Consider the following 27,845-nt stretch of genomic DNA (forward strand, 5'->3'; position numbering starts at 1 on the left):
CTCTTCCGAAAAGGGAAGAGGAGACGCCGAAAGCCGAGTCCGTGGGCCAAAACCGCCTGGACCGCCATCTCGCACTGCCCTCGAATTAGAGTACTCTCTGAGGGTAGGAAGGAGGTGCAAAAATGGCAGGGTGAATGAGGAAGAAAAAGAAAAGAAAAAGAGGGGAGGGGGAAGAAGAGGAAGATGAGGAGGAGGAGGGGAAAGGAGGAGAAGAAAGGAGGAGGAGGGAGGAGGAAGAAGAGGAAGATGGAGGAGCAGCACTAGCCCTGTCTGAGAAAGGGACTGTGAGTGGTCTGTGAACGAGTGCAGTTTCTGAAAGCAGGCAGAACCCAAGACTCAAATGTTCGAGTGGAGCTCGTCCCGAAACCTGGTAGGGCCTCCGGCGGGCCCTGTCAGAGGCAGGCAGCCCCGGCCGCTTCACCTGCAGGCCAGATTCCTTCTGGTGACCGTCCCCAGCGAGTGACCCGTGATGGTCCAATCTCCTCTCTCAGAGGCCGCCACCGGGCTGAAGCTCTGCCATCCGGCCAGCTCCGGCTGGGCGGGAGGACGCTCTTCGCCGCGGCACCCACCGGCATCCAGGGAGAGTGGGAGGGGTCAACTGGAATCCCCACCTTAGCCTTCTCACTTCCCTTGAATAATAAGGATAGTAATTACTACGGTACCTGTTAAGCGCCCACCACGTGCCGAGCAGTGTTCTGATCGGCTCGGACACAGTCCTTGGCCCACATGGGGCTCACGCTCCTGATTCCCATTTTCCGGACGAAGTAACCGAGGCCCAGAGAAGCGAGGTGACTTGCACAAGGTCACCCGGCAGACGTGGTGGAGTCGGGATTAGAACCCAGCTCCTCGTGACTCCCAGGCCTGCATTCTGTCCACTAGGCCACACTGCTCTTCGGTTGCATCCTCATTCCCCTTCAGGTCCCTAACCGCCAGAACCCTCTCCCCAGCGATGTACCGGTCAGCCGGCCGGGTCTGTTGGAACTGGGGGTTCTGGACGCCGGCAAGAAGCTCATCTTTCCCGCCGGCAGTGGCCCTTGTCTTTGGGAACGGGTCTTTCTGCCCAAGAACCCACTCTGCCGGGAGTGGCGGATTCTACACACTCCCCGGGCTCGCCGGAGCTGCGATAAATAGTGTCTATAATTAAATCAGGCTGTGAACATACTGTTCGCGGAAACATTAGCAGAACATGACTCAAACTGGTTCAGTGAATCACACGGGCCTGGAGTTTCCATTTATATTCGCATCATTCTTTGTCCGTTTACCGCTTTCTTCAGCCCAGTCTCCCCTCCGGCAGGGAGAAGGGGTGCAGGGGGAGCCGTTGCTGGCCCAAGGGTCCACGCGCAAATGTCTCCAGGCGGTGGGGCCTAGTGGACAGAGCCCGGGCCTGGGGGTCAGGAGGACCTGGGTTACGATCCCCGCTCCGCCACTTGTCTGCTGCGTGACCTCGGGCGAGTCGCTTCACTTCTCTGGGCTTCAGTTACCGCATCGGTCAAATGGAGATTATGACCGTGAACCCCGTGTGAGACGGGGACCGTGTCCAACCCGAACAGCACGGCGGATCTTGGCAGGTCTGGTCCGTGGCTGTGCCCAGGCGGAGCGGGCAGCAGGGTCCCCCTGCTTCTATGCCCTCTGAGGGCCAAGCCTCCCCGTACCCACAGAGGCTGGAGTCTGAATCGTCTTGGGTAAATTCCCTTCCTCCTAAATTGCCTGTGGAGATCAGGTCCCTCTAGCTGTAAGGGCCAAACCGCGTCCAAAGCGTCTCACTATATCGGGCCCCTCCTCCTCTTTCTTAATAATAATAATGGCATTTGTGAAGTGCTTACTATGTGCCAAGCACTGTTCTAAGCACTGAGGTAGATACAGGTTGTCCCATGAGGGGTTCACAGTCTTAATGGGGCGGATGCTAAACTAACTCGACTGTGGTAGGAAGAGTCACATGGGATTTGTAAACCAGGTAAATGAATTTTCAGGGCAGGCAAAAACAAATTTCAGTTCTTGGGAAGTCGGGGGGAGCGGGAATTCAGCTGAGACTGAATCAGGTAAAATCGACCCCTAATTTGTCCTGATTTTTCTTGTTGGAGACGCTCCAGCTGAGTGAATGTAATAATGATAATAATAATAGTAGGGGCATTTGGTCAGCGCTTATCATGTGCCAAGCACTGCAGTAGGCCCCCTGGTAGATACGGGATAATTAGTACAGGCACAGTCCCCGTCTCACATGGAGTTTTCCCAATCTAAGGGGGAGGGAGACAGGTAAAGCCCCATTTTACCGATGAGGAAACTGAAGCATAGAGAAGGTCACACGAGAGGTAAGTGACAGAGCCAACCTAAGAACCCTGAACCCTCTGATTTCCAGGCCGGGGCTCCTCCCATTAGACCACACATGCCTCTGTAACAACGGCCATCACCACTAGCCACGCTGACCATACTCACTCCGGGCCTGTGCTCGAGCCTCGGCTTCTGGAGCCTCAGTTTCTTCAGATGGCGCAGGAGAGCCGACCGGCTCCTTACCTCAAACGCATCCACGGCCGATCTCTTCGCGAGGGAGCCGAGGGGGACATTTTACTAAATGTCAAACCGAGAGAACATGTTAGTATGGATATATCTTTTGGCAGGGATAGACGGCTGCTTGTTCTAACACCCCAAAAGGATAGATGCCTAGAAGACCGGATCGAACCTTCTGAGTTTCCTTGCCACTGATAGGTAATCACCAGCTGCAAGAAAATTACAGAGAAATCAAAAGAACTTTCCTGTATTAGCACATTAGCAGTAGACACTTGGGAAAACATTTGGGTTTTTTTTTTTCCTGAAAGTAAGTTTGCTTTCTGTTCTTTCAATGGGTTTCTTCCTACTCAAGGAGTGATGCATATGGGGAAGGAGAACACGGCAGAGCGGCGGGATCGAGCGCTCTCGGGACTGATGGCAGACCAAGAGATGAAAATGTCAGTCTTGCCTAAGTGACAAGTGGGCGAATCGGGGAAAGGGCAGCAGCGAGAAAGGGCGGAGCCCAGACAGAAAGTTCAAGGGGAGAAGAGCGAAGGATGAAGGGAGTGAAGAAGTGGGCTCGGCTCCACGTTAGGTGAGCTCTCTGAGGCTACGAGCGGGCGAGACAGGGGCCCTGCAGCTTTTCCAGCTGAGAGTCCACCCGGGGCTCTCGGTCAGCAGCGGTGTGGACGGTGACCAAAAGCATGCTTGCGTTTTTCTTTGATTCACGGACTGAATGAATCCTTACCCACAGAAGAGAGTGCGCCGTGACAGATCTGTTCCCCACCTAGAATGGAGTCTTGCTCACGATAAGTGCCCCATTGCTACAGCTGAAGGACGGCTGCAAGCAATAGTGGTGTTTTAGGTGCCAAGCCCTGGAACAGATGAAAGACCATCAGGTCAGATGCGGTCCCCGTCCCAACACCTAAGGAGAGGGAGAAGGGGTACTGAGTCCCCATTCTACGGATGAGGAGACGGAGACCCAGAGCGGCCCAGGTGTCCCGAGTCTCAGTCCCCTGACCTAGCCACGGTCACGGCAGCTCGGGCAGGACAGTGCTTCCGCTGGGGTCTCAGAGATTCTCCAGGTGCCACGGACAATGTCTCACTCTCCTCCTCTGTCATCGAGGGTGAGGACGACGGGGACGGTTTTAGTCCCGGGCTTCGGCGGGAACTAACGGTGACCGTGTTCTCCGAGTCGGGGGCAGGATCTGAACTGCACCCATCTTCATTCCCTTCTTAAGAGACTGCTGGATAGGAAGACAACTCTCCAGCACGATCCCCCCGCCGCCCCCCGCCCCATCCCATCCCATCTTTTTGAACTCTCCAGACCTGCACTGCTAGCTAGCAGTGGAGGCTCTAAAACTCAGGGAATGACTCATCCTACAAACTGGCAAAGTGCGCGAATATGTCGGAAGGCGAGCTTTCTCAACAGGGATTTGCCGTCCAGGGGTCTGAAATGAACACCAGCATAATTCCCGATATAGAGAAAAGCTTTCGCTCAATCGGCGGCATTTATTGAGCGCTTACTGTGTTCAGTGCATCGTACTAAGCGCTCGGGAAAGTACAATATAACCAGGTTGGTAGGCGTACTCCCTGCCCAAACGGAGCTCACAGTCTAGAGGGCTTTAAATGCCTCCCAGGCTCCGGACCAGGTCCTTGAGGCAGTAGCGCCAGGAACGCCCTCTCAACCAACGGCCAGTACCGTCTTCCTTCGGGGTCTCCCCCGTGCCTTCCGTACGGGCCGGGGGCGATCCGGCAGGACGTGGGCCTACCCTCTCCTTTCTCGCGGCCTGGGGGGGACGCGGAGACGAACGAGTCTGAAGTACCGTTTCCAACTGTTACTGATTTCTAATTCGTGACGAGATTTTGGAGTGGAAGGGCTTTCGACTTCTCACCCTCTTTTTCCGTCTTCTTCCCCGGGCCGGGCCGCCTGCCCCCGCTACCGGCGCTCACCTCGGAGAGCTCGAACGCCGTCGCCGGGCTCCGCTCTCTCGGCCCGATTTAGGAGGAGCGTGGGCTGACCCCGAGCGGGAGGCGAGACAGCGACCCGTCCCGGCGATGAGCCTCTTCTCCCCGGCGACCACTCCGTCGGCCCCCGCCGGCCCGGGGAGGGGACGACCGGGCGGGCGGTCCTGTCGGCTACCACGCCTCGTCCTCGGCGGCGGGCGGGGGGGTTCCCTCCCTGGTGCTCCACCTGGGGTCGTGCCGGTGGACCACGTGGAAGGCCTTCAGGAACTCGTTGAAGTCGATGCTGCCGTCTTTGTTGAGGTCCATGCTCTGGGCCAGGTGGTCGATGGTGGTGTCGTCCACGTTGACGTGGTGGTGGGCGTTGAAGAGCTGCCACATCTGACGGAACTCCTCCATCGAGATCAGCCCTGGTGGGGGAGAAGGCGAGTCTGGGCCACCTACCGATGGGGGGCCCCCCCGCCCCCACCCCCATCCCTTGCCCACCGCCCACTGAGAAGTGAAGAAGCAAAGGCAAGCGGGCAAGACGGGTCAAAAGACACACTGTTCTAAACCTATCTGTGTTGGCTCCGAGTGGGCAGGAAGCGAAGAGGCCCCGCCCCGCCACCCTTAACAACAAGGGTCTGTCGGTTCCATCGATGGTATTTACTGAGCGCTTAAGGTGAGCGGAGCACCGTATTAAGCGCTCGGGCATAGAGTGGAAGCGGGGGAGAGGTCAGAGGCAGGGAGACCAGTGAGGAGGCCAAAAGCAGTTTGGGCAGAGAGGAATGGGCGGATCTGGAAAGGGTCACCGCCCAAAGAGCCAGCAAGATGACGGCGTCGTCGACCCGAGTCTATCCGTTCTAGACGCGGTGCATTTCAGGTGCTGGTGGCACAGCGAGGTGTATGTGGCGAGGGCGGCTGGGGGCGGTCAGGGGAAGTGGGGTGGATTAGGGAGGCACCTGTGTATAGGTAGGAGCTGAAGCTTCTCCAGGGAAGGACCTCCCCACCCCAGAGAATTCAGAGGAGGAGGAGGACAGGACAGTCAAATCGAGCTCAGAGTGTGTCTCCAGGACCAGATGGGAGAGAAGGGAAAGGAAGCAGCACGGCACAGTGCTCGGGCCTGGGAGTCAGAAGGTCACGGGTTCTAATCCCGGCTCCGCCACTTGTCTGCTGTGTAGCCCTGGGCAAGTCACTGCACTTCTCGGCCTCAGTTTCCTCATCTATAAAATGGGGACTGAGACTGTGAGCCCCATGTGGGACAGGGACTGTGTCCAAGCCGATTTGCCTGTTTCCACCGCAGCGCTCGGAACAGTGCCTGGCACGTAGTAAGCGGGTAACAAATACCATCATTATTATTATTATTATTAGAAGGGGGCCCACAGTATCCCAGGCAGCTGAGAGAGGTCAAGGAGGATTTAGGACGGAGTAGCAGACCCCACGGGGTCATAGACCTCATTTTCTCTAGTGATTTTCTTCTGGATTCTGTGTAGGGACAGGCCACCTCCTCGGGGCTTGGGTAGGTGTGGGAGTGGAGAGCCGGGGCTGGGGAAGAGCTCGTCGGGAAGGGGGAGATTTGGCCTTGCGTGACGGCTGGATGGAAGGAGTCTCCGAGAGAGTCTGAAAAGAGCAGCGAGTGGGATGTGGGGGTGGGGGGAAAGGCCCAGATAGAGGGGGCGGATTTAGAGAGCAGACAAGAGAAGCGGCTGGAAGTACGGGGGAGAGACCATGGTACTGTACCGCAGACCAAGTGCTTGGTTCTGAGCTCTGCATGCCGTAAGCACTCAATGAATACCACCGACCTAATGGCTCTTTCTAAAATCACCATGGCAAAACTCACCTGGAGAGGAACTCTCCTTCCGAGGCTGAAGGGGAGTCGGCTTACCTGAGTGGTCTTTGTCGATGATGTTAAATACGATCTCCAGGTCCGATCTGTATCTGTACAGGGTTTCCACTAGAGCCGAATGAGCCTAGAACATATTTTCAAAGCGAGTATTTGAGCGCCCGTAGGGAAACCAACCCACATCCCGCCGGGGCAGGTTGTTCGCTCCGCCACGATCCTGCCCACACCGACTAATTCTTCAACCCTGCCGTTGTCTTCTTCTAATGAACCTCTCCTTTCTAAATCCCTGAAGTGAGGTATTGCGAGGCTCTCGCTGTGCGCCAAGACCTGAGGTGGACAAAGGCCCCACGATGGATGTGGGTTCACCCCTCCAACCATCTCTCCCGCCCCACCCCCCGACGCCGATCCGAGGTAGGCGAGGGCGAAGCCATCCGGCTGTGTCCGGGGTGTGAGAGGGCATCCGCGGCGCACAGGCCAAACGCCGTGACCAGCCTGCTCACCTCTAGCACGGGCTCCTGGACCTGCAGATGGCTGAAACACGACAGGTAGTCCACCCTTCCTTCCGGGTCCAGGGACGCCAGGTGGGTGCAGAGTGACCTCCACGGGACAGGCAGGTTCAGGACCGACTCCATGACCGAGACCCAATCGGGTACGGAGATCTTGCCTGGCGAGAGAGAGGGAGAACGTAGGTGCGGTCGGCGTGGGAGACCAGCGGGCGCTGTTCAGGGCTCAGAGGAGGCCTGCTAGGGTCTCCGCCTTCCGGTCTGCTGGCGGGAGGGTCTGTTTGCCTCTGAATGCGTAATGGCCTCTTCCTCCCAGGGCCCCTGACCTGATTTTCACAGTTGCACCGTGCCCCCTGCCCTAGGCCTTGATTGCTGGCTCTCCTCTTTTTCTTCCCTACACAGCTTCTACTGGAGAAGGAGGAGGAGGAAGAAGAAGAGGAAAAGGAGGAGGAAGAGAAGAGTACCAGCAGATCTGGCTAATCTCTGCCCCCAGCAACAGGCCCCGTGCCTGCTCTGCACAACTTTGGCTTGGCCTTCCCAAGGGTCCCCGACTGGGCATTTGGTTACCTGTCGGTTCTCCTGTTCACAGGAGAAGTTGTGGCAGTTGTTAAGCGTTCAGTACGGGCCAGACACTGTACTAAATTCTGAGGTAGATACAAGATAATCGGGTTGGACACCGTCCCTGTCCAACATAGGGCTCACGGTCTTAATTCCCATTTTACAGATGAGGTGACTGAGGCACACAGAACAATAACAACAACAATAATACTAATAACGATGGTTCCCGTTAAACACTTAGTATGTGACAAGCACCGTGCTAAGGACTGGGGTAGATACAAGTAATTGGGTTGGACACAGTCCCTTCTCCACATAGGGCTCACACTATGAATTCTCCAGCTACAGACAGAAGCCCAGAGAAGTTCAGTGATCTGCCCAAGGTCACACCGCAGACATGGGGCGGAGTCAGGTTTAGAAGCCAGGTCCTTCTGACTGCAGGGCCTGTGCTCTTTCCTCTAGGACCCGCAGGTATCCCTGGGGGGAGAAGCACACGTGCCCCGCCCAGGGCCTCCGGGGAACGAGCTGGACCGACAGATGGGAAGGCTCACTGGTTGGGGGAAATCGGCAACTGCCAGTCTTGGGCGCAGGTGTCAGCTGCTGCTCCATAATCCAGATTCCACAACGCGAGGGCGGGAGGGAGGGCGTCTGCAGCCCACACAGGGCACTCCCCTTTCGTCTTTAACCCTGGCGCCTCCTAGCTCTCTCTAAAGGCGGCGTGGACCGAAACCCCTAGGAGGAAAGCCATAGGTCTCCGGGGTAGCCTGGGAGTGGAGCGCCCTGAGAGGTCGGAAGCCTGGCTTACTTACCCGTGTCACCTGGGTCAAACCGCCGGAAAGCGGCGACGAGTTCGGATCTGTGGCCGATAAGTCTCTCTCGGAGGGCCCGCAGGGCAGTACTCTCCACCAAACTCACCCTGTGTACGAAATAAACCCAAGAGGACGTTTCATTCATTCGACCATTCGATTCAAATGTATTTCTTGAGCGCTTACTGGGTGCAGAGCAATGTACTAAGCACTTAGGAGAGTGCGCTACAACAACAGACACATTCCCTGCCCAGGACGAGCTTACAGTCTGCGGGGGTGGGGGGGAGAAACACATTAATACATATAAATTACAGATATGTACATAAATGCTGTAGGGTTGGGATGGCGATGAACGAAAGGAGCGGGTCAGAGTGACGCAGAGGGGAATGGGAGAAGGGGAAAGGTCGGCTTAAGTCAGGGAAGGCCCCTTGGAGGAAATGTGCTCTCAAAAAGGCTTTGAAGAGGGGGAGAGTCACCGTCGGATACGAGGAGGGAGGGCATTCCAGATCAGAGGCAGGACGTGGGCAAGGTGTCGGCGGCGAGACAGACGAGATCGAGAAGTGGAGTGGAGTGTGCGGGCTGGGTTGTAGGAGGAGAGTGGCGAGGTGAGGTAGGAGGGAGCAAGGTGAATGACTGATTTAAAGCCGAATATGAGGACTTTCTGTTCGATGCGGAGGTGGATGGCCCCGCTTCTGCTTCAGAAGTGGCCCTTACAGGTCTCGCACGTTCAGCAGAGACGTACCAGGTTGGAAGCCAGACCTTCCAGGAACTCTAGTGAAAAGTCTACCATATTGCAGTCAGGCTTTCCGATACGTCTGGGAAAACTGGACGCTTTTCCTGGAAGGTCAGTCGGAACTGTGCTACTTCTTAAGCATCTCCTATTTGCCAAGCACCGGTCCAAATACAAATTAATCAGGTGGGACACAGTCCCTGTCCCACATGGGGCTCACAATCTAGGCAGACGACACGAGTTGGGTCAGAATATTATGTAAATTCTAGGCGCTGAAATGGCATCAGTCCAGAAGAAAATCTGGCCCAAGGAACCACCCAAACAAATCAATGAGGCGGACCCTTAAAACTGGAAATAAGCAGAGAATATGACCATGACTCCTGAGCAAGGATGATTAGCAAATGTGTAAAAGTATTCTCTATTCTTCTGAAATCACATCTGTGCCAGGACACCTTCCCTGCCTGACCTCTCATTCTAGCTCACCCTTCAATCAACGGTCTTTATTGAGCACTTACTTTGTGCAAAGCACTGAAACAACTGCTTGGAAGAGGACAATATAACAGAGTTGGAAGACATGATCCCTGCCCTCGAGGAGCTTAAAATTAGTGGGAGAGTCCGACATTAATCAAAATTGCAGACAGCGGGGCAAGCAGCAGAGGAAAAGGACAGACACGTAAAAGCAGTGGGGGGGGGGGGGAGGAATATCGAAGGGCTTAAGGGGCAGAGATCCCTGCGGAAGGAAGGGCGCGTGGGTGAGGAAATGAGAGTTGATGAAGTCTTGGCACTTGAACACTTCCGTCACACCTAAGCCTTTGGATATTCACACGCCTCCTCTGCACTGTGTGCATCCTTTTACACTCTCCGGCTTCCTCCTACCTGTAAATACGCTTTAGCGCCTGCCACACCTGCTCTATGATAAGCTCCTCAGGGACAGGACCGTGATTTTTTTGTTTTTCAGGTCCCCAAGGGCCCAGTATGGGATCCGTCAGTGGTATATTGGAAGCATGGCTGACACAGAACAGGGCTCTGCATGCGGTAAGGGCTCAATAAATACCAATGCTGGCTATTTCAGCGGGGCTGTACCTCCTTCACCTCTCAGCCACTTGACAAGCCCCGGGGGGGCGGGGGGCGATCCAGAGACTGCCGATCAAGCACAGTTCTAATCTACCAGCATAAAGCTGAACTCTAAGTTACCTTTGGTTGAAAGTCTTCTTATGTGTTGTCTTGCTGACTTGATATTGAACAAAACGAGGACTCATATCAGGGTTCAGTTTGAGATAAGCGCCTCGGTTGCTGCCTTCTTCATAGTAATTAGATGCAGAAAAGACAGTGACCACCTGGTTAAGGAGAAGAGAGAGAGCGCCAGTCAGGGGAAGGCTGGCCGACGGATGATCAACTCCTGAGGGATAGCTGTGAACTCAGGCGGGGAGAGGGAAGTGACTTTCTCGGTTCCGCGGTGCCAGCCCCGATCCACGCCTCGAAGTCAGCCCGTCACGGGAACTCCTCAATTCTCCGTTTCCCCGTGGCCTCGTAAGGCGTGCAGTCCTGCGTGGAGCTTCTTCCTTGCTGTGCCCCTGGAAACCTCCGTTTCCCTGGCTTTCTTTCCTAGACATCTACGCTGACCCTAGCCAGATCACCCACGACTCTTCTAGAGAGGGGTCGGAGCCACCAGGATGCGCTGGACAGAGCTTAAGGGGGCAAAGATGGGTCTCCGCCACCACAGGGGACCCTGTGTCATTCGAGTATCAATGCCTAAGAGTTGCCCGACTGATTCATACCCCACTGTCCTTTGCGCCCACAGGCATGTCAGCAGGTCTGAAGAAACAGTGTGACGAAGTCTATTCTCATGGGAAAGGATGTTCCCCCTAAGAGCCTCCGCATTTCCCTCTGGCAGTCTGTGGATCGACCTCAATTTTCCCCGTGCCCGCCGAAGCCCCCATCTCTACCAGGTTTCCCCCAGATTAGGTGGAGGCATTAGCTCTACCCGGAACGCACCCCAAGGTCATCCTGCCTCTTCGGAGAAACGCTCAGCCCTTTAACGGTCCTGCGGTCCCTCCCTCCGGGACCGGGCCCAGAGAGGCTGAGCCTCCCGCGGTACTCTCGTCCTTTGAAACCTGTGCCCGGAGCTCGTTCCGGGCAGGCCAGGTTTGGGCTAACTCTGTTGGACTGTCCTCTCCCAAGCTCCTAGTACGGTGCTTTGCACCTTGTTGAGTGCTCAATAAATCTCAGCTGTGTGAGCACTGTAGATCGCCCCACATCCCCTAGTCTCCTCCCGGCCAGGACGGTCAACCAGATTCTACTTACGGTGTCCCCGCCTCAGGTAGCAGCCCTGAAGGGCCGGCGGGAGCCGCCGGTGAGAGGAACTGGACTTGGGGCAACGCCCTTACCCTCCCATTGTGGCAGATGTCGTAACCTTCCGGTTTGCACTCGTGGGACCTGATGATCATCTTCAGTCCGTACTTGGCGAACAGCTTCGTGGTCACGTCAGGTCCAAAATAGCAACCGCCCCCTCGACCCGTGTTCGGGGAACAACCTTGTCTGCTCCTAGGATCGCTCCACAGGATATCGACGACCTTAGAACGGCAAATCAAAGGGGAAGGGTCGCTGACTGAGAGTGCCCGAGTTTCCAACTCTACCACCCTGCTCAAGGATCAGTTGCTCTCCGCGATATGGTACACGAAGGTGTGACGGCATTATGGTGATTCAGAGGCCCTCACGTACACGCAAAAATTCGCCAGCCACTAAGCCCCCGGCATCGACAGAGAGCAAGAATCATTCATTCTCTCCGGGCTACCTGAGTGCTCCGGAAAGATGGACGGAATCTTTCCGTTTATTAATAATAACTATTGTGGCAATTTCAAGCACTTAATATGTGCCAAGCAAACTGGGGTAAGCTCTGGGAAAGATACAGACTGGGCACAATTTACCTCCATTTCCCCAGTTAATGTTCCCCTGCCAAATTTTCCACACACCCAGCCTAACCGTTAAACCCTTTGGGATCTTGATCTGTAGGCTGGCCTAGGAACCTCTCTGCTCTTCAGTTTCTCAATCTGCAAAATGGGAACACAACCCCCTTTCCTCCCACTTTACAGAGCTCCAGAACCCCCGTCTCTGTGAGCGGGAAGCTCGGGGTTGAAAAGAGCTAATGGTAAAAGCAATTTTGGGGTAGGTACAAGTTAATTAGGTCAGACACAGAGGAAACCGAGGCACAGAGAAGTTAAAGTAACTTGCCCAAGGTCACAGAGGGAGGAATTGGCAGAGCTGGGATTAGAACCCAGGTCTCCCAATTCCCAGGCCAGCACTCTTTCAGGCCACGTCGTTTCTCCTTGTGGGTGGAGAACCTGCCAACAGCTCTGTTGCACTGGACTCTCTCGAGCGCAATACGGTGACCCGCACACAGTAGGTTCTCAATAGATATCAATGATTGGTTTTTCTCCCCCCCCCCCCCCAACACTTGCTGTTCAACTTTTGAAGCATTCTGGTGTATAAATTTAAAGATTACTGCTTTAGAACTCTGTTCTTATCTTACATTAAGGGTCCCCTAACAGGGTTTCCAGGTCCGTGAGTGAAATCTTGTCCTATTATTTACTACTGTTCAGAAAAACTATTCTTTCATTGTGTGAAGCAGGATAGTGTAGAGGATAGAGCACAGTCCTGGGAGTCAGAAGGTCATAAATTCTAATCCCGGTTCTGCCACTTGTCTGTTATGTGACCTCCGTGCCTCAGTTACCTCATCTGTAAAATGGGGATTGAGACTTTGAGCCCCATGTGGGACAGAGACTGTGTCCAATCCAATTCGCCTGTATCCGCCCCGGCACTTAGTACAGTGCCTGGCACACAGTAAGCATTAAACAAATACTATAATTCTTATTATTCAGGAAGAGGAAGTCTAAAGAAAGAAAAAAAGGGCCAGGAAGGTAGACTCTAGAGGCACTTGAAATACAACAAAGAAAACTGGTCACAAGGATTGAAAAACCAGCGTATTGTCGGATCGGTTTCTATGCAGCGCTTAGAACAGTGCTTGGCACATAGTAAGCGCTTAACAAAGAGCATCATCATTATTAGCACAAGGCAGTATAGACCTCATCTGCGAGTACCTATTCAGATGTCTTGAGATGACTAGGGCATTGATGCTCATCTGAAAAATCCCTCCCATGAGAAAATGTCTAGAATGAAGTGACCTTTATCAGGGTGGAAAAATAGGGCTGAGGATGGCGAGAGCACAGGCTTGGGAGTCAGAGGTCAAGGATTCTAATCCCGCCTCTGTCACTCGTCTGCTCTGCGACCTTCGGCAAACCACTTAATTTCTCGGTGCCTCAGTTACCTCATCTGTAAAATGGGTCTTAAGACTGTGAGCCCCACGTGGGACAACTCGATTACCTTGTATCTACGCCAGCGCTTAGTACAGTGCTTGACACACCTACTAAGCGCTTACCAAATACCGTCATTATTATTTTACACTTCCCCACCCCATAAGAGGAGTCATCTCCATACACCGAGAGCACCCTGGAACGGAAGGAGCTCTCCCATCTACATACCTGCTTCCACTCTTTCCTGGATAACTCTCCAGACCTGTCACACCTGTCGATCAAGGTTGCATTCCTGTAGGGGACCCAGGTCACTCTGTCGAAACCGGAAGCCACGCCTTGGGTCGTGGAGTAGCTTTGGAATTGGGCCTTCTCTGTCTTCACGGGCATTGGCGGCACCAGCACCGATTTCACCTAGAAGACAGAAGGCTCTGTGTTCGAGTCCCGGCTCTGCCACTTGACTGCTGGGAGACCTTGGGCGATTCACTTCACTGATTCATTCAATCGTATTTATTGAGTGCTTGCTGGGAGCAAAGCACTGCACTACTACTACTAATTAATAATAATTATGGTATTTGTTAAGTGCTCACTATGTGCCGAGCACCATCCTAAGCGCTGGAGTAGATCCAAGATAATCAGGGTGTCCCATGTGGGGCTCACAGTCTTAATCCCCATTTTACAGATGAGGCAACTGAAGCACCGAGAAGTGAAGTGGCTTGCCCAAGGTCCCACAGCAGACTAGTGGCGGATCCGGGATTAGAAACCATGTCGTCTGACTCCCAAGGCCGTGCTCTTCTATTAAATGTCTACCATGGGCCAAGCACTAAGCACTTGGGACAATATAACAATAAACAGACACATTCCCTGCCCACAACGAGCTCACAGGCTAGAAGGAGAGACAGGCATTAACATAAATAAAAGTAAATAACAGATCCGTGGGGATGGGAGGGAGGATGAATGAAGGCACAAGTAAGAGCGGCGCAGAAGGGAGTGGGAGGAGTGGAGGGGTTAAGTCAGCGAAGGTTTCTTGGAGGAGATGGGCCTTCAATAAGTCTCTGAAGTGGGGGACAGCAATTATCTGTCTGCTATGAGGAGAGAGGACATTCCGGGCTCGAGGCGGGATGCGGGCGAGAGGTCGGCAGCGAGCTAGACGAGATCGAGGTACAGTGAGAAGGTTAGCATTAGATGAATGACGTGTATTGGCTGGGTTGTAGCAGGAGAGCAGGAGGTGAGGGAGGAGGGGGCAAGGGGATTAAGTGCTTTAAAGCCAACGGTGAGTTTTTGTTTGATGCGGCGGTGGATGGGCAACCGCCGGAATTTCTTGAGGAGTGGAGAAACACGGTCTGAACGTTTTTGAAGGAAAATGATTCGGGCGGCCGAACGGAGTATGGACTGGAGTGGGGAGAGACGGGAGGCAGGAAGATCAGCAAGGGGGCCGATAGAGTAATCGAGGCGGTAGAGGATAAGGACTTGCATTAATACGGAAGCAGTTTGGATGGAGAGAAAGGGGCGGATTTGGGCGACGTTGCTCTGGGCCTCAGTTCCCTCATCTGGAAAAAGACTGTGTGCCCCATATGGGACATGGACTCTGCGCAACCTGATTAGCTTGTCTCTACCCCAGCGCTTAGAACGGTACCTGGTACGTGGTAGACACTTAATAGATACTATTAAAAAAAAAAAGAAAAAAAAGACAAGGGCATCACCCCGGCAGACTGGATCATTCACGGCTCCGCCACGTCCCCCGGTCCGAAGACACTCCCGTCCCGCTTCGGGGAGGGCGAGTTGGATAGTGGCCTTCCCCATCCCACCGGCTTAGCCCGCCAGGGTGTGGCCACAATCTAGGGCGGCCCGCAGACTTGCCCCTTCTCTCTCCCTCCCCCACAACACACACACACACACACTCACTCACTCACTCACCATGAGAGAGTTACTTATCGGTAAGGGTAGGTGGAAACAGTGCAGTGTGGAGCCACAGCAGGTACGGCACGAAAAAAGGTCAATACAATTCCAGCCAGCACTGCCCCGATGCTCTGCCGGGCCCAGAGCGAGGCCTGGAAGCCCTGGCGGAGGAGGAAATTCCGGCCGCCGGGAGCACAGCACCGAGCGGAACAGCCCGGGTGGCAGAAGGCGGGAAGCGAGATCCGCCAGGGTGGTCTCTGCCACCACTGAAACCCAACACCACCATCGGCACCAGCTCCTAGAGGCCTTACTGGGGGAGCAGAGGGGGCCAGGGCGATCAATCAATCCATCACCGGTACTTATTGATCGCTTGCTGTGGGCAGAGCACTGCCCTAGACATTTGGGAGAGAACACTTCAGGAAAGTTAGTACGCACGGTCCCTCTCCGCGACGAGCTTATGGACTAGAGGGTGAACTCATTCATTCATTCAATCATTTACTGAGCGCTTACGGTGCACGGAGCACTGTATTAAGCACTTGCGAGAGTACAACAATAAACACATTCCCTGCTCACAACGAGCTTACGCTCCAGTGGGGAAGACTAGACATTAATATAAATAAACAAACGACAGATACGGAGGTAAATGCTGTGCGGCTGCGGGGGGAGAAGAAAGGGAGCGAGTCAGGGTGATGCAGAAGGGTGTGGGAGAACTCAATCCATGTCCCTCGTGGGGCTCACAGTATTATCCCCATTTTACAGATGAGGTAACTGAGGCCCGAGAGGCGAAGTGACTTGCCCGTGGTCACGCAGCAGACAAGTGGCACGGCCGGAATAGTACAGTGCTCTGCACATAGTAAGCGCTCAGTAAATACTATTGAATGAATGAACCCAAGTCCTTCTGACTCCCAGGCCCATGATCTATCCACTAGTATGCTGCTTCTCAATCCAGAACTGTACCACAGTTCCCCGGGAAATGAGCCTCTCTGTATTTTTCTTTTCAAGCAGTCGCCACTCTAAGCCTTCAAAAATAGTAGGCCAGGTTTACCATCACTTGAAAGTCTTGCCAAGGTCACACCTCAGAGCAGGTTAAAAACATTTCTGAGCAAAAGTTACCTAGAATGTCAAATGTCCTGAGCCTGCTCATAACTTGTGGCCAAAACCCAAGGTCTAAAATTTCGCCCCTTCCTTTTCTTCTCCACTGAACTGTCAATCCAGGGTGTTTCCACTTGCCAACGAGGGGCAGCCACGGGGAAGGCCTCAGTCGGCGGACCCCACATCTAACCCTGACCTGCTTTATTACATTCCTAAGTAAGGCGGGTTCGTACACGGACGGCCGAGCGGAAAGGTACGTACGTCTTCGTCGGACATTCCGCACATTTACATCCCTGAAAATATTCGGTTGGGACTGTTCTAGACTGTTCGCTCACTGTGGGCAAGGAGTGAGTCTGCCAACTCTGCTGTACTGTCCTCTCCAAAGCGCTTAATACAATGCTCTGCACATAACAGGCGCTCAGTAAATACCATCTATCGATTGATTGTTCCCTGCATTAAAAGCACTTTAGGATGATTTTTTTAATCTCTTTTAAACAATTCCAGACTGTAAAACTGTCGGCCTGGGATTCGCCCCCGGTAACTCACCAGACTTCTTTCGAAACAGCTGAGGAGCTCCAAATCTGTAGTGTCTGATATTCCCCCGTGGACGATCAGAATTTTATGGTCAATTACAGTTGCAAGGGGGAGCCAGGAATAGACATCTTCGAGAAGCTGCAAAATCTGTCCACCATGGTGCTAGAAAGTCAATTGCATTTGGTAAGTTGGTTTTTGCCCCTCAAACTCAGGTTTAAGTAATAATAATTATGTTATATCCCCAAAGCAACTGTTTAAACCCCCATGAAAAGAAGGCAGTGAGTATCAATTCGCTCTTCAACCACGGCAAGTTAGTGAAACAAAAATTAAGTTTTCAAGCAAGTTCTAGACAATTTCTCCAACAAAAAAAAAAAAAAAAGGAAATTACTCCCTTGGTGTAGGCAAGACACACTGATAGACTGTATCAGTCTACTGGCTACTATTAGTCCACAAGTCCCAAACTGGCAGTTTCCGATGTGGATTAAAAACTACTAACGTGTCAACCCTCGGGGTCATCTAATGGCGGGGAAGAGAACAATGTTCAGCGCTCAGAACAGTGCTTGACACATAGTAAGTACTTAACAAGTATCATAATTATTAAGAGAGAGGGACGAGAAGGAGACTTGCAGACCAAACCCAGGGCAGGATTCAGAACTGTAGAATACATTATTTCATGTGACTGTGAGGCCCCAAACAGGGATGATGGCACCTCCCTCGGTACTGGCCGTTTCCTGCTGCCATTTTGGTGTGGAGTGTGATTGTGGTCAAACTGCTCAAGAAGCCGGATGTGTCCTACGGTAATGGGTTTAGGTCTCACCGTCCTGCATTTGTCCTGCTTTCTGACCACTGCAAAAGCTTTATGGACCTTCAACTGGAATGGCTTCCGATGCTCCACTGACACCACCTGTGTCCACCTTCCAAAACCCACAGATTCTGCTTTCTACTCCTTTTTTATTCCCCTGGGTCCTTGCTAAGTGTTTATTATGGATTCTCTTTTCTACTCCTTTTTTTAATGGTATTTTGTTAAGTGCTCACTATGTGCCATGAACTGTATTAAGCGCTGGGGTAGATTCGGAGTACTCAGGCTGGACAGAGTCCGTATTCCACACCGGGCTCGCGGTCTCCATTCCCATTTTACGGTTAAGGAAACTGAGGCACAGAGAAGTAGAGCGGCTTGCCCAAGGTCACACAGGCAACAAAAATAAGAAGGCAGCCAGAGAAGTGTGGGGTGGGATGAGCAAAACAGAAGGAAGTTCCACGGATGATAAACATATTGTATTTAATCTGTTATCAGACAATTGCGCAAGTCAAAAAGAACAACAGATTCACGAGCAGTGCACAGAAATTTAAGGGCGAGAAGTCATTCATTCACTGCCATTCAATGATATTTAATGAGCGTTAACTGTGTGCAGAGCATTGTACTAAGCACTTGGAAAGTCCCTAATTCCCCCACAGAATTCTGTCCAAAACCCCAGATGAACACATGTGTTCTGGGAGACGAGGGTGTATTAGAAAGCATAAACCTAACCATTAATTAAGATGTCAGAGAGAGAAATCATGAACAGCTCCTCTCCCCCTCTAGACTGTAAGCTCATTGTGGTCAAGGAATGTGACAAGCTCTTTGTACAGTGTTCTGCACACAGTACGTGCTCAATAGATACAACTGAATGAATGACTGAATGAATGAACCAGCATCCCGCCGTCACCAGTGGAGGCAAAAACCTGGCCGGGATGGACAACTGGTCTGACCCTGCTAATGGTTTTCTCTGTGTTCTTTCATTTTCTGAGGTCCGTACTTCCTGAAAGTATGTTTTTAATTTTCATCCTGAAATCCGAGCATCCTTCCCCCTCTCTGACGGTACCTCCACCTCCGACATAACTCTCAGACTCAAGTGGACAAAGAGAGGAATTCTTACCTTATATTTCTGCATAACTTCTTTCGTGAAGCCATATCTGAAAGAGCAACAGGAAAAAGTATTACTGAATTACATTTTGATAAAATCTACGTAGGTAAATCCCGTAAGGCGAATCGCCGGAAAGGAGAGTGCACTTAGACTGTGAGTCCCACAAGCGACCCGTACTGTGTCCGACCTGATGATGATAATAATAATTATGGTATCTGATAAGCACTTACTACGTTGCCAGGCACCGTACTAAACGCTGGGGTGGAGACAAGCAAATCGGGTTGGACATAATCCCGGTCCCACGTGGCGCTCACAATCCCAATCCCCGTTTTACAGACGAAGGAGCTGAGGCTCAGAGAAGTGAAGTGACTTGCCCCAGGTCACCCGGCAGACAGGTGGTCGAGCTGGGATTAATCCGCACCTACCCCTGCACTTGGTACAGTGCTTGGCACGTAGTGAGTGCTTAACAGATACCATTTAAAAAATCAGCAAAAACCAGTTTCCCGAAAATAAAATGAGAACTTTTACACTTATTGCCCAGGGTGCCTTTGAGCAGAGGTCGCCCCAAGTGAAGAGGGTGAGCGGGTTTGGCGGGTGCGTGTGTTGTGCGACGTCCTCGGTCCCTGACAGGTTGAGAGGGCCTGGAGCCTTGATGGGCGGGAGGGCTCGGAGTTATGGCGGGCGTGGGGAGCCATGAGGAAGCTGATGGACCTGGAGATGCTGCTACAAGGCCGGGCTGACCTCCCACCGAGGCCCGTCCCCCGCCCCCAGGGGAATGTCTTGGCTGTTGCAGGTGGAGTTAATGGGAAGTAAATGTAGGGGCGTGGTGCAATGCTCGGGGAAACAGTTGAACCAGCAGGGAGAGGGTCCCTGGATCCCACGACCTGGGCTGGGAACCTGCACGAGGCAGAGAGCAGACTGGGCGGGAATCCGGTGTGGCCGGGGAACAAGCGCTCAGGGCTAGGAGTCGGAACCCCCGGGTTCCAATCCCCGCTCTGCCGCTTGCCTGCTGGGTGACCCTGAGCAGGTCATTTCACCTCTCTGTGCCACAGTTTCTTCATCTGTTCAAGGCGGGGATTAAATGACTTTTCTCCCGCCTCCTCAGACTGTGAGCGACCTGATTAACTTGTATCTACCCCGGTGGTTAATACGCTGCTTGGCACATAGTAAGCACTTAAAAATAGTATTGGCAGTAGCAATAATAATAGCTCTGGGATAAACACCTGGGGTGGGTGTGTGTGGGAAGGGGAGGGGCCCGAGTGTGTGCGTGTGTCTGTGAGTGTGTGTAAGAGAATGAGCGAGAAGTGGAGGGGGAGCTGCCTGTCTGTTTTGGGGGGTCACTCACTGAGTGAACCTTGCAGCTCCTTGGATGGCAAATCAACTTTCCTGAACACAAGCTATGACTCTGAGCACTGAGTTTGGGGAGTTCTCCCGGGCTCTCAAGGAACCGCACGGACCCTGGCTCTGTCCCGGGGCAGGAGGGATTTTTCCAGGGCCCACCAGACACCCGGCAAATCCGAGGAGCCGACCGCCAGACATCGGGAGCAGGGGGCGCGTGGCCTCGGTCACCAGGTGACACGAGTGATCGAAAAGGAAAGGGAGATCTCAGCAGGCAAAAAGGCCAAGGGCGGCATTACCTCATATTCATCATGAAATCCTCGTGGTTCCCTCGGTTCAGATGCAGGTCGTTAGGGTAGACAAGGAGAAACGCAAAGAGGATGATCAGTATCTCCATGGAGTGTTTTCCCCTATCTACAAAGTCACCGTTGAAGATGTAGGGGTTTTCTCCCGACGGCAGACCGTTCTGTAGAAGAGGAGAGAAAAGAAAACCCAAGGGTGTAGAGAGCATCTGAAACGACGAAGGTTACAAGAAGTCATAAAAAAATGAAACCCCGCTTTCAGAGCCCGGTGGTCGACCCCGTTGGGCCCGAGGAGCCGGTGTCATCTTCTCGGCGGCGGGAGGGGGGACTTGGGCGGCAGGCCCCGCCACCCCAACCTCGTTCGTCTCGGGAGAAAATCCTCTTTGGGGGAAGCACAGAGCAGTTGGGAGGGACCAGATGGTGTTGGGGAATTCCACGCCGGAACCGTTTCCAAGGCTGCACTGCGAGAAGCAGCAGCCTGACCTAGTGGATAGAGTTTGGGCCTCAGAGTCACAAAGACTTGGGTTCCAATTCCGGCTCCGCCCCCGGTCAGCTGAGTGACCTCGGGCAAGTCACTTCACTTCTCTGGGCCGCAGTTACCTCACCTGTAAAATGGGGATTAAGACCGTGTGCTCCATGAGGGACAGGGCCTGTGTCCAACCTGACAAGCTTCTACCTATCCCAGCGCTTAGTATAGGGTCCGATACATAGCAAGCTCTTAACAGATATCCCATGCCCACCAAAAAAAATAATCCTTCGTGGTCACCAATGTACCATGTTTTCTGTACTGTACTCTCCCAAGCATCCTGTACAGTGCTCTGCACACAATAAGCCCTTAATCAATACCACTGATTGATTGTCCTTCAGAGAGGAGTGCTCAAACAGCCCTGGAAGGATTACTGCTAAGGTAGGTGACCTCCACTCAGAAGCCAGTTTCCACAGGAGTCACATCTAGCTTCAAGCTTGCAAATAAAAGAAAGGCACACAGTGACCTGCCTAAAGCCTGAGCCAATACTCACAGACCGTGGTGCAGGGAATTAGGATCTGGGCACAGAAGGATTCCGCCACACCTATAACTAGAGTTTCTTAAATCGCGCTTTTTAAAATATTTGCGAAAATTCCACATCTGGTTTGTGCAGGCTCAAACTTTTAACAGGCCAAGAGAGGTCGTGGTGGGAGTGGAGGGAGCCGGTGGAGATTCCCTGCAACGAAGGGAAAAGCTAGGGATGATCTGGAAAAACCAATGCGTTCTTTCTCAACCAAAGCCGCTCCACCTGAAACCCAGCAGCAAATAGCCGTTAACCATAAGTTATGTAAAATCTTTCGCGGAAAAACCTAAAAAATGACCAGGGAAAGCTACTGGTCCAAGAAGTCGATCGTATACGTCGGATCAGAAGGCAACAGATGCTTCCAAGCTTCTAAGCAATAATCACCAAATGAATGATCGAAGCATCTTTTAGTCAAATAGGTCCAAGATCATGGATGGTTCGCTTCGGGAAGGGATAGAGATAGAGATTCCTTGTCTCGCGCTATGCAGTCGAGTCGTTTCCAACCCACAGACACACCACAGACACATCTCCCCCAGAACGCCCCGCTCTCCATCTGCAATCGTTCCGGTGGTGGATCCATAGAGTTTTCTTGGTAAAAATCCGGAAGCGGTTTACCATCGCCACCTTCCACGTGGTAAACTTGAGTCTCCGCCCTCGACTCTGTCCCCTACCGCTGCTGCCCAGCACGGGGGAGTTTTGATTTTTAGCAGACGGCCTTCCACTTGCTAGCCACTGGCCAAGTTAGGAATGGAATGGACCGACCTCTGCCTGACTCTCCCTCCCTTAGCCGAGACTGGTAGAGGACTGGAAACTCTCCGGGTGCGACTCTGCGAAGAGATAGAGATTTCACAACCTCTGAAATGCTGCTTTTGCAGACTCTCCAGAGGAGAGAGGAAAAGCTCTATGGGGGCAGGAAACCTGCCACCTTTGTCTTCTCTACTTCTCAGGAGCCCGGCACAGTGCACTGCCCAAGGTATACTGCAGTCGACGCTACTGCTACTAATGACAGCACACGACGGAGCTCAGCTTCGAGAAAACCGGAGGAACCGGGGTTTGCCGCAAAACCAAACTCTCTCTGGAGAATTCTGGAGCAGGGTTTCCCATACATCACATACGGAATTAAAGAGGGCATACTCGGGGGGCACAAAGAACGGGTATTTCTAGAGGGGATTTAAAAGACGGCCCTTAGAAGAACGCCACAGCTTCGAGAAACCTGAATTTTACTCTTCGTGTGGGGCTGAACAAAAGGGGTTCTTGGAACACCACTCATCACCCGATAAAATGTCTTTGCGATACCCAGGCGCTTTTCAGACTGGGTTTATTTTTAAAAAGTGCCGCAGACAATACTATCTGGATTTCCACCTCCGTTATTTTTAGTTCTGCTTTCACTTGCAAATTCTAAATTGGGTCTCTCTTTTTTTTTGGTTTTTTTTTTTTCAATTTTCACATACAATATTAATTCCGGGACAAAGGCAATTAACTCCTGTGGCAGCAGTGAAGTACGTCATAGGCAGAGAATAAAGATAGCTCTCTAACGAAAGACCCGCAGAACCGGAAAATTGGGATGGGAGGGCGGGAGGGAAGGGGGTCTGGTTCCCAATTGGCCCCATCAATGTACTATCCACAGGGTTAGGAGTTAATTAGCCTCTCTTTGTCCGCCAGCATCTCCTTTTCTGCTTCAGGGGGTCTCCGCTCACAGTGTCGATTTAACGGTCTAATTTGCCGAGGCTTGATTTAAAAATTCAAGGCTTTGTCGGAAGAGGGGAGCATTTTGTAATTTAACAAAGACAAATGCTCTGACGGAAGCATCTGCAAGCTGCCCACTCTTAATTAGCTCCGGGACCAAACGAATCCTTTCAAGAGAGCAAAACCTGCAAGGGACCCTCAGGATGTTGGAGCGAATCCATCTCGGCCCTCGACGGAGCTCTCCGAAAGGTGCGACCTTGGGGCGTTCTTCCGGTGAGCCTTCCACCTCGGCAGCGAGAGGCCTCTTTGAACACCCCCAAGTTGGCATTTCGGCCCACGAGCTGGTTGTGCCAGCTGGGAAACACTCAGACGGATTCATGCTCGTAGCCATGTGTTCTCAGAGAGGGACGAAACTACTTTTTTCTGAACCACAGATGGGAGCGGCAGATCAGATTCCAACACCACAGATCTCTGCGGAAGATTTGGTCTGAAATACAAATTCAGGAGGGTACCAAGATGCCCTCGAAACCAGAGCTGCTTTGTGGGAGACTGAATCTCAGTACGGTCAGGAGGCTGCATTGCTCTGAGAAGCAGCATGGTGTGGTGGCTAGAGCATGGGCGTAGGAGTCCGAAGGTCAGGGGTTCTCACCCTGGCTCTGCCATGTGTCTGTTCTGTGACCTTGGACGAGTCCCTTCACCTCTCAGTGCCTCAGTTCCCTCATCTATCAAATGGAGATGGAGACACTGAGCCCCATTTTGCTCGTATCCACCCCAGCGCTCAGTACAGTGCCTGGTACATAGTGAGGGCTTAACAAATACCATTATCATTCATGCTCGGAGGACTCATGAATTCTAACTCTTCCTCTTCCATTCTCTGTCACAGCGGCCTCAGTTTCCTCAACTGTATAAGGGAAAGGCTGGAGGGCCCTGGTCCTATCAACCGAACAATTGGGCCTGCCTTCATCGCTAAACAGATGCAAGTAAGCTTGTCTAGTGGGCAGACAAAGGGGGCTCTTGAATGCTCTGAGCCCCTAGCAGCAGTAACAGGAGGCGAGGAGAGCCTGGAAGAGATCAGGTCGATCTGGCGCTCAGCAATCAGAAATGGGCCGACTGCCTTGGAGCACAGCGACTTATCACCGGGTTAAGGAGAAATGAACCCGGTGGGCAATTTATTGTTGGACGGTATTCTCCCAAGCGCTTGGTACAGTGCTCTGCACACGGTAAGCGCTCAAAAAATACGACTGAATGAACTAATGAATGAAAAAGGCAGCCGGCTCGGTGACTAATCTTTACTTGCACACAGTGCGGGAGGGACTGTCGGTCCTAAACTGCTGATCAAATCCGCTCACGGGGCCGATAAAAATCTCACTCTTGGCGGTTTCATCTTCACACACAAAAGACTGTGACAGACAGATGAGAAAGTCTTAATCCTGCAAACTCCTGAGCAACAGGCAAATATGTAAAATCCATCACACTAGTAGGGTGGGGGAGGAGAAAGGGGGAGACAGAGAGATGGAGAGAGAGCGACAGATGGACACACACACCCTTCCTGTTTCTGAAAAAATCAAGGCCAGCTTTGAAGCACCAGTAGGAGAAAATCTGAGAAGTAAGGGAGATGAAGTCCAGGACACACAGATAAACACATACACCCAAAAATACTCAGACTGTCCCCCATCCTGAAAAGACCTAAGACACCAGTAAGGAAAAATAAATAAATAAAGACATACACTGGCCCACAAACACCAGCACATATAAAGGGATTTCATTCATTACTCTTATTTTGATTACTACTTCTGTCTTTGTTTTAACTGTTTCATCAGTGCACTTAGAACTGTACTTGACACACAGTACGGTAATATAATGATGTTGGTATCTGGTAAGCACTTACTATGTGCCCAACACCGTTCTAAGCGCTGAGGTAGATACAGGGTAATCAGGTGTCCCACGTGAGGCTCCCAATCTTAATCCCCATTTTACAGATGAGGTAACCGAGGCACCGAGAAGTCAAGTGACTTGCTCCAAGTCACACAGCTGACAGATGGCGGAGCCATGATTAGAACCCATGATCTCTGACTCCTAAGCCCGTGCTCTTTCCACTGAGCCTCGCTGCTTCTCTAACAAATACCATAATAATAATAAGGATCTTTACGGGCCCCTCACCAACTCACAAGCCCCCACTAATCATAGACTGAAAGCCTCTTAGTGGACCAGGGATTGTGTTTAATTCTCATCTACACTTATCACAGTGCTATGCACACAATACAGACTCAATTGACAGTATTTAACCAATGAATTCATTTTAATACATCTAAACAGACGCTGAAATCTTTTCTAGTTTATGAAAAATCTGGAACCTACCCAGGATTCAGAGAGTTATATAACACCCCTTCACCTGGCAAGGCTTTTGTCAAAGAATGCAATTCCAGGGTTCTATGCTGGGTTGTTAGCCTCCAGTTGGGAAAATACCAAAAAGTGGTGGACATAGGTCTGCCCCTGCCCTTTCCCCCGGCTCCTACGGAGAGACGAGGTTGTACCCCTAACCCTCCTTCAAATCCTTCCAGGAGTGAAAGTTACAGCAGTGAAATGAGATAATACCACTTCTGGCGAATGGCGGGCAACTCTATAAACTTTTTGGGGTGGCCTCACTTCTCTAATAACAGAAGATAACATTTTCATCACACCGTCATCATCATCAATGGTATCTTTTGAGCACTTTCTCAAGTGAAGAGTGACAGAGCTGATATTAGATCCCATGACCTCTGACTTCTGGGCTCATGCTCTATTCACTGTGCCATGCTGCTTCTTACCTCTGGGGTTTCCAAACCTTGAGCTCTTGCTTGAAATGGATCTCAAGAAAATATTCCTTGACACGAGTCGGGAGCATTGGGACCAAATGGAAGAGCCGCAGGCTTGGGGATCAGCGGACCTGACGTCTCATCCGAGCCCTGTCACTTACTTGTTGGGTGACCTCAGGCAAGCCACTTCACTGCTTTGTGCCTCAGTTTACTCATCTGTAAAATGGGGATTCCACACTTTTCCTCTTGCCTACTTAGATTGTGAGTCCCATGTGTGACGGGGACTATGTGTGACCTGATTATATTATATCTACCCCAATGCCTGGCATACAGTAAGCGCTTAAAGATACCACCATTATTATTATTACTGGACAAGGGAGACTGGGCTGAAATCTGTCCCTTTCTTCCCTACTCCCAAATCAGGACTCACAAACTTGACATTTGTGAGAGCACACACACAAAAACACACACACTCTCCTTACTTCAGAAAACGACGTAAATTGAACAACAAGGCAACCTGGTCTACCAGAACATTTCCTAGAAGCAAAAACCCCCATTCTGCTATCAGATGGTTCTTGTTTATCAAGCCAGCTCTGAAGGACATTAACATAGGCAAATACCAACGACTGACTGATTACCTAAGGGACTTTCAAAAAGTCAGTGACGCAAACAAAATACGGAAAGGCACCCAGGCGACATGGCGCCTGGGCAAATGCTCCTTTTTAAAAACGAAAACGTGCTTCCGTTTGGGTTTTGTGTTGACGGTCTGCACCGCTAGCAACTGGTTTCTAAGGGCAAGGCAGTGTGAGGGCCAAACCCCAGGAGGATGAGTGTGCAGCAACTTCACAACGAGAAGAGGAAGAAACAAAACAGTGTCTTCAGAGAGAATCCCTGTGCGAAACACTCCAGGCAGGACCCCGACCCTGATCTCCAGCCACAAGCCGACGAGGCCGAGCTTGAATCCTTGTCTGCCTTGGGGCAGGCTTGGACCGACTTCTCAGAGAGGGATCTGCGGGGGGGAAAGGGGGACGTCTAGAAGACGGGAAACCCCTGGCGCCTTGTTCTCGTTATTCAAGTTAAACGGGGAGGGGAGGGAGCCAAAGCAGCATACTTGGTTCAATCCTTCTCCAGACTGTACACACCCATTTCTGAATATGATGACAACACACTGGGGAAATCGTGCGGACTTCACACGGTGTATTAACTGGTGTTGATAGTTCTTTGTTGTTGTTTTTTAAAATAAGAACATAACCCACTAAACACTGGAATTCAAGAGCGGCATGCCGGGGCAGAGCAGACTACAGCTCTCAAATAAGCGCTTTCTCGGAGCAGGGCCAAGCCAAGTCAGCTACAGCCACTGTCACCTGGGGAGGAGAGGATCGGCCGTGATCGGAGGGGCCGGGTGTGATGAGTGACCGGTGGCCACTCTGGCTTCCAGCTGCTCCGATTCGGCAAGGGAGAGCCGCGGGCCGACGGCAGCTTCCCGACCGGTCGCCAGAGCGGGGCAGGCCCAGGCGGGTGAGCGAGTGAGACCCAATCTGGGGGTTAGGGCGGTGAAGGGGGCGGTGATCCCACCCCAGAGTGGACCAAAGATGGCGCCTGGGCTTCCATACTACAGTGGGACAGTAGCAAAATGGCCTGCAATGGGAGAAGAGTCACCTGTAGGTCTCCTTTCCTCGCACCAAGGCAGCCCACCTTACCAAGCCCTGGGGCCTAAGTGCATTTGACCAGTGGGCTCCTTGGCTCCGACGCTGGAGGAAGGGGAGGAAGCAGGGAGCCAGGCGCTGATGGCTTCCCTCCTAGGGGCGGGACAACGGTCTCGTCGACAGGTTTCGCGGGTATATTTAGCCTTCCCGGAACGAAGCATCCGAGCTCGCTGCTGCCAGCTGACAAGGGGAAGTGACTCAACCCCCCGAGAGGGAGGAAGGCTGCGTTCCCCGCCTCCCCGCACCTGTCCCCGCGGCTGGCCACCCCGGTTCCGGCCAGCTGAAAGACGGATCATCGGAAGCACAATGGCAAGACGGGCTAGCTGCTGAGCCGAAATCTAGTCAAGTGAGTTGGAAAGAAAAGCAAT

At 52.3% G+C, this 27,845-nt stretch overlaps 1 protein-coding gene across 1 annotated transcript in view; it reads right to left on the reverse strand.

Annotated features, from left to right (window-relative positions):
• Positions 1-3,965: 3,965 nt before the first annotated feature.
• PPEF1 (protein phosphatase with EF-hand domain 1) overlaps positions 3,966-27,845 on the reverse strand; it is a 71,719-nt gene continuing 47,839 nt past the window's right edge. The window contains exons 8-17 of the mRNA XM_039914214.1: positions 20,239-20,405; positions 18,614-18,650; positions 16,710-16,859; positions 13,404-13,586; positions 11,253-11,438; positions 10,060-10,202; positions 8,139-8,245; positions 6,772-6,935; positions 6,314-6,398; positions 3,966-4,859 (exon numbers count right to left, since the gene is read on the reverse strand). Coding sequence (XP_039770148.1) covers positions 4,624-4,859; positions 6,314-6,398; positions 6,772-6,935; positions 8,139-8,245; positions 10,060-10,202; positions 11,253-11,438; positions 13,404-13,586; positions 16,710-16,859; positions 18,614-18,650; positions 20,239-20,405 — 1,458 coding nt within the window. The 3' untranslated portion in view covers positions 3,966-4,623. The remainder of the gene's footprint in view (positions 4,860-6,313; positions 6,399-6,771; positions 6,936-8,138; positions 8,246-10,059; positions 10,203-11,252; positions 11,439-13,403; positions 13,587-16,709; positions 16,860-18,613; positions 18,651-20,238; positions 20,406-27,845) is intronic.

This window comes from Ornithorhynchus anatinus, chromosome 15 (assembly GCF_004115215.2).
Source record: "Ornithorhynchus anatinus isolate Pmale09 chromosome 15, mOrnAna1.pri.v4, whole genome shotgun sequence".
Taxonomy (NCBI): domain Eukaryota; kingdom Metazoa; phylum Chordata; class Mammalia; order Monotremata; family Ornithorhynchidae; genus Ornithorhynchus; species Ornithorhynchus anatinus.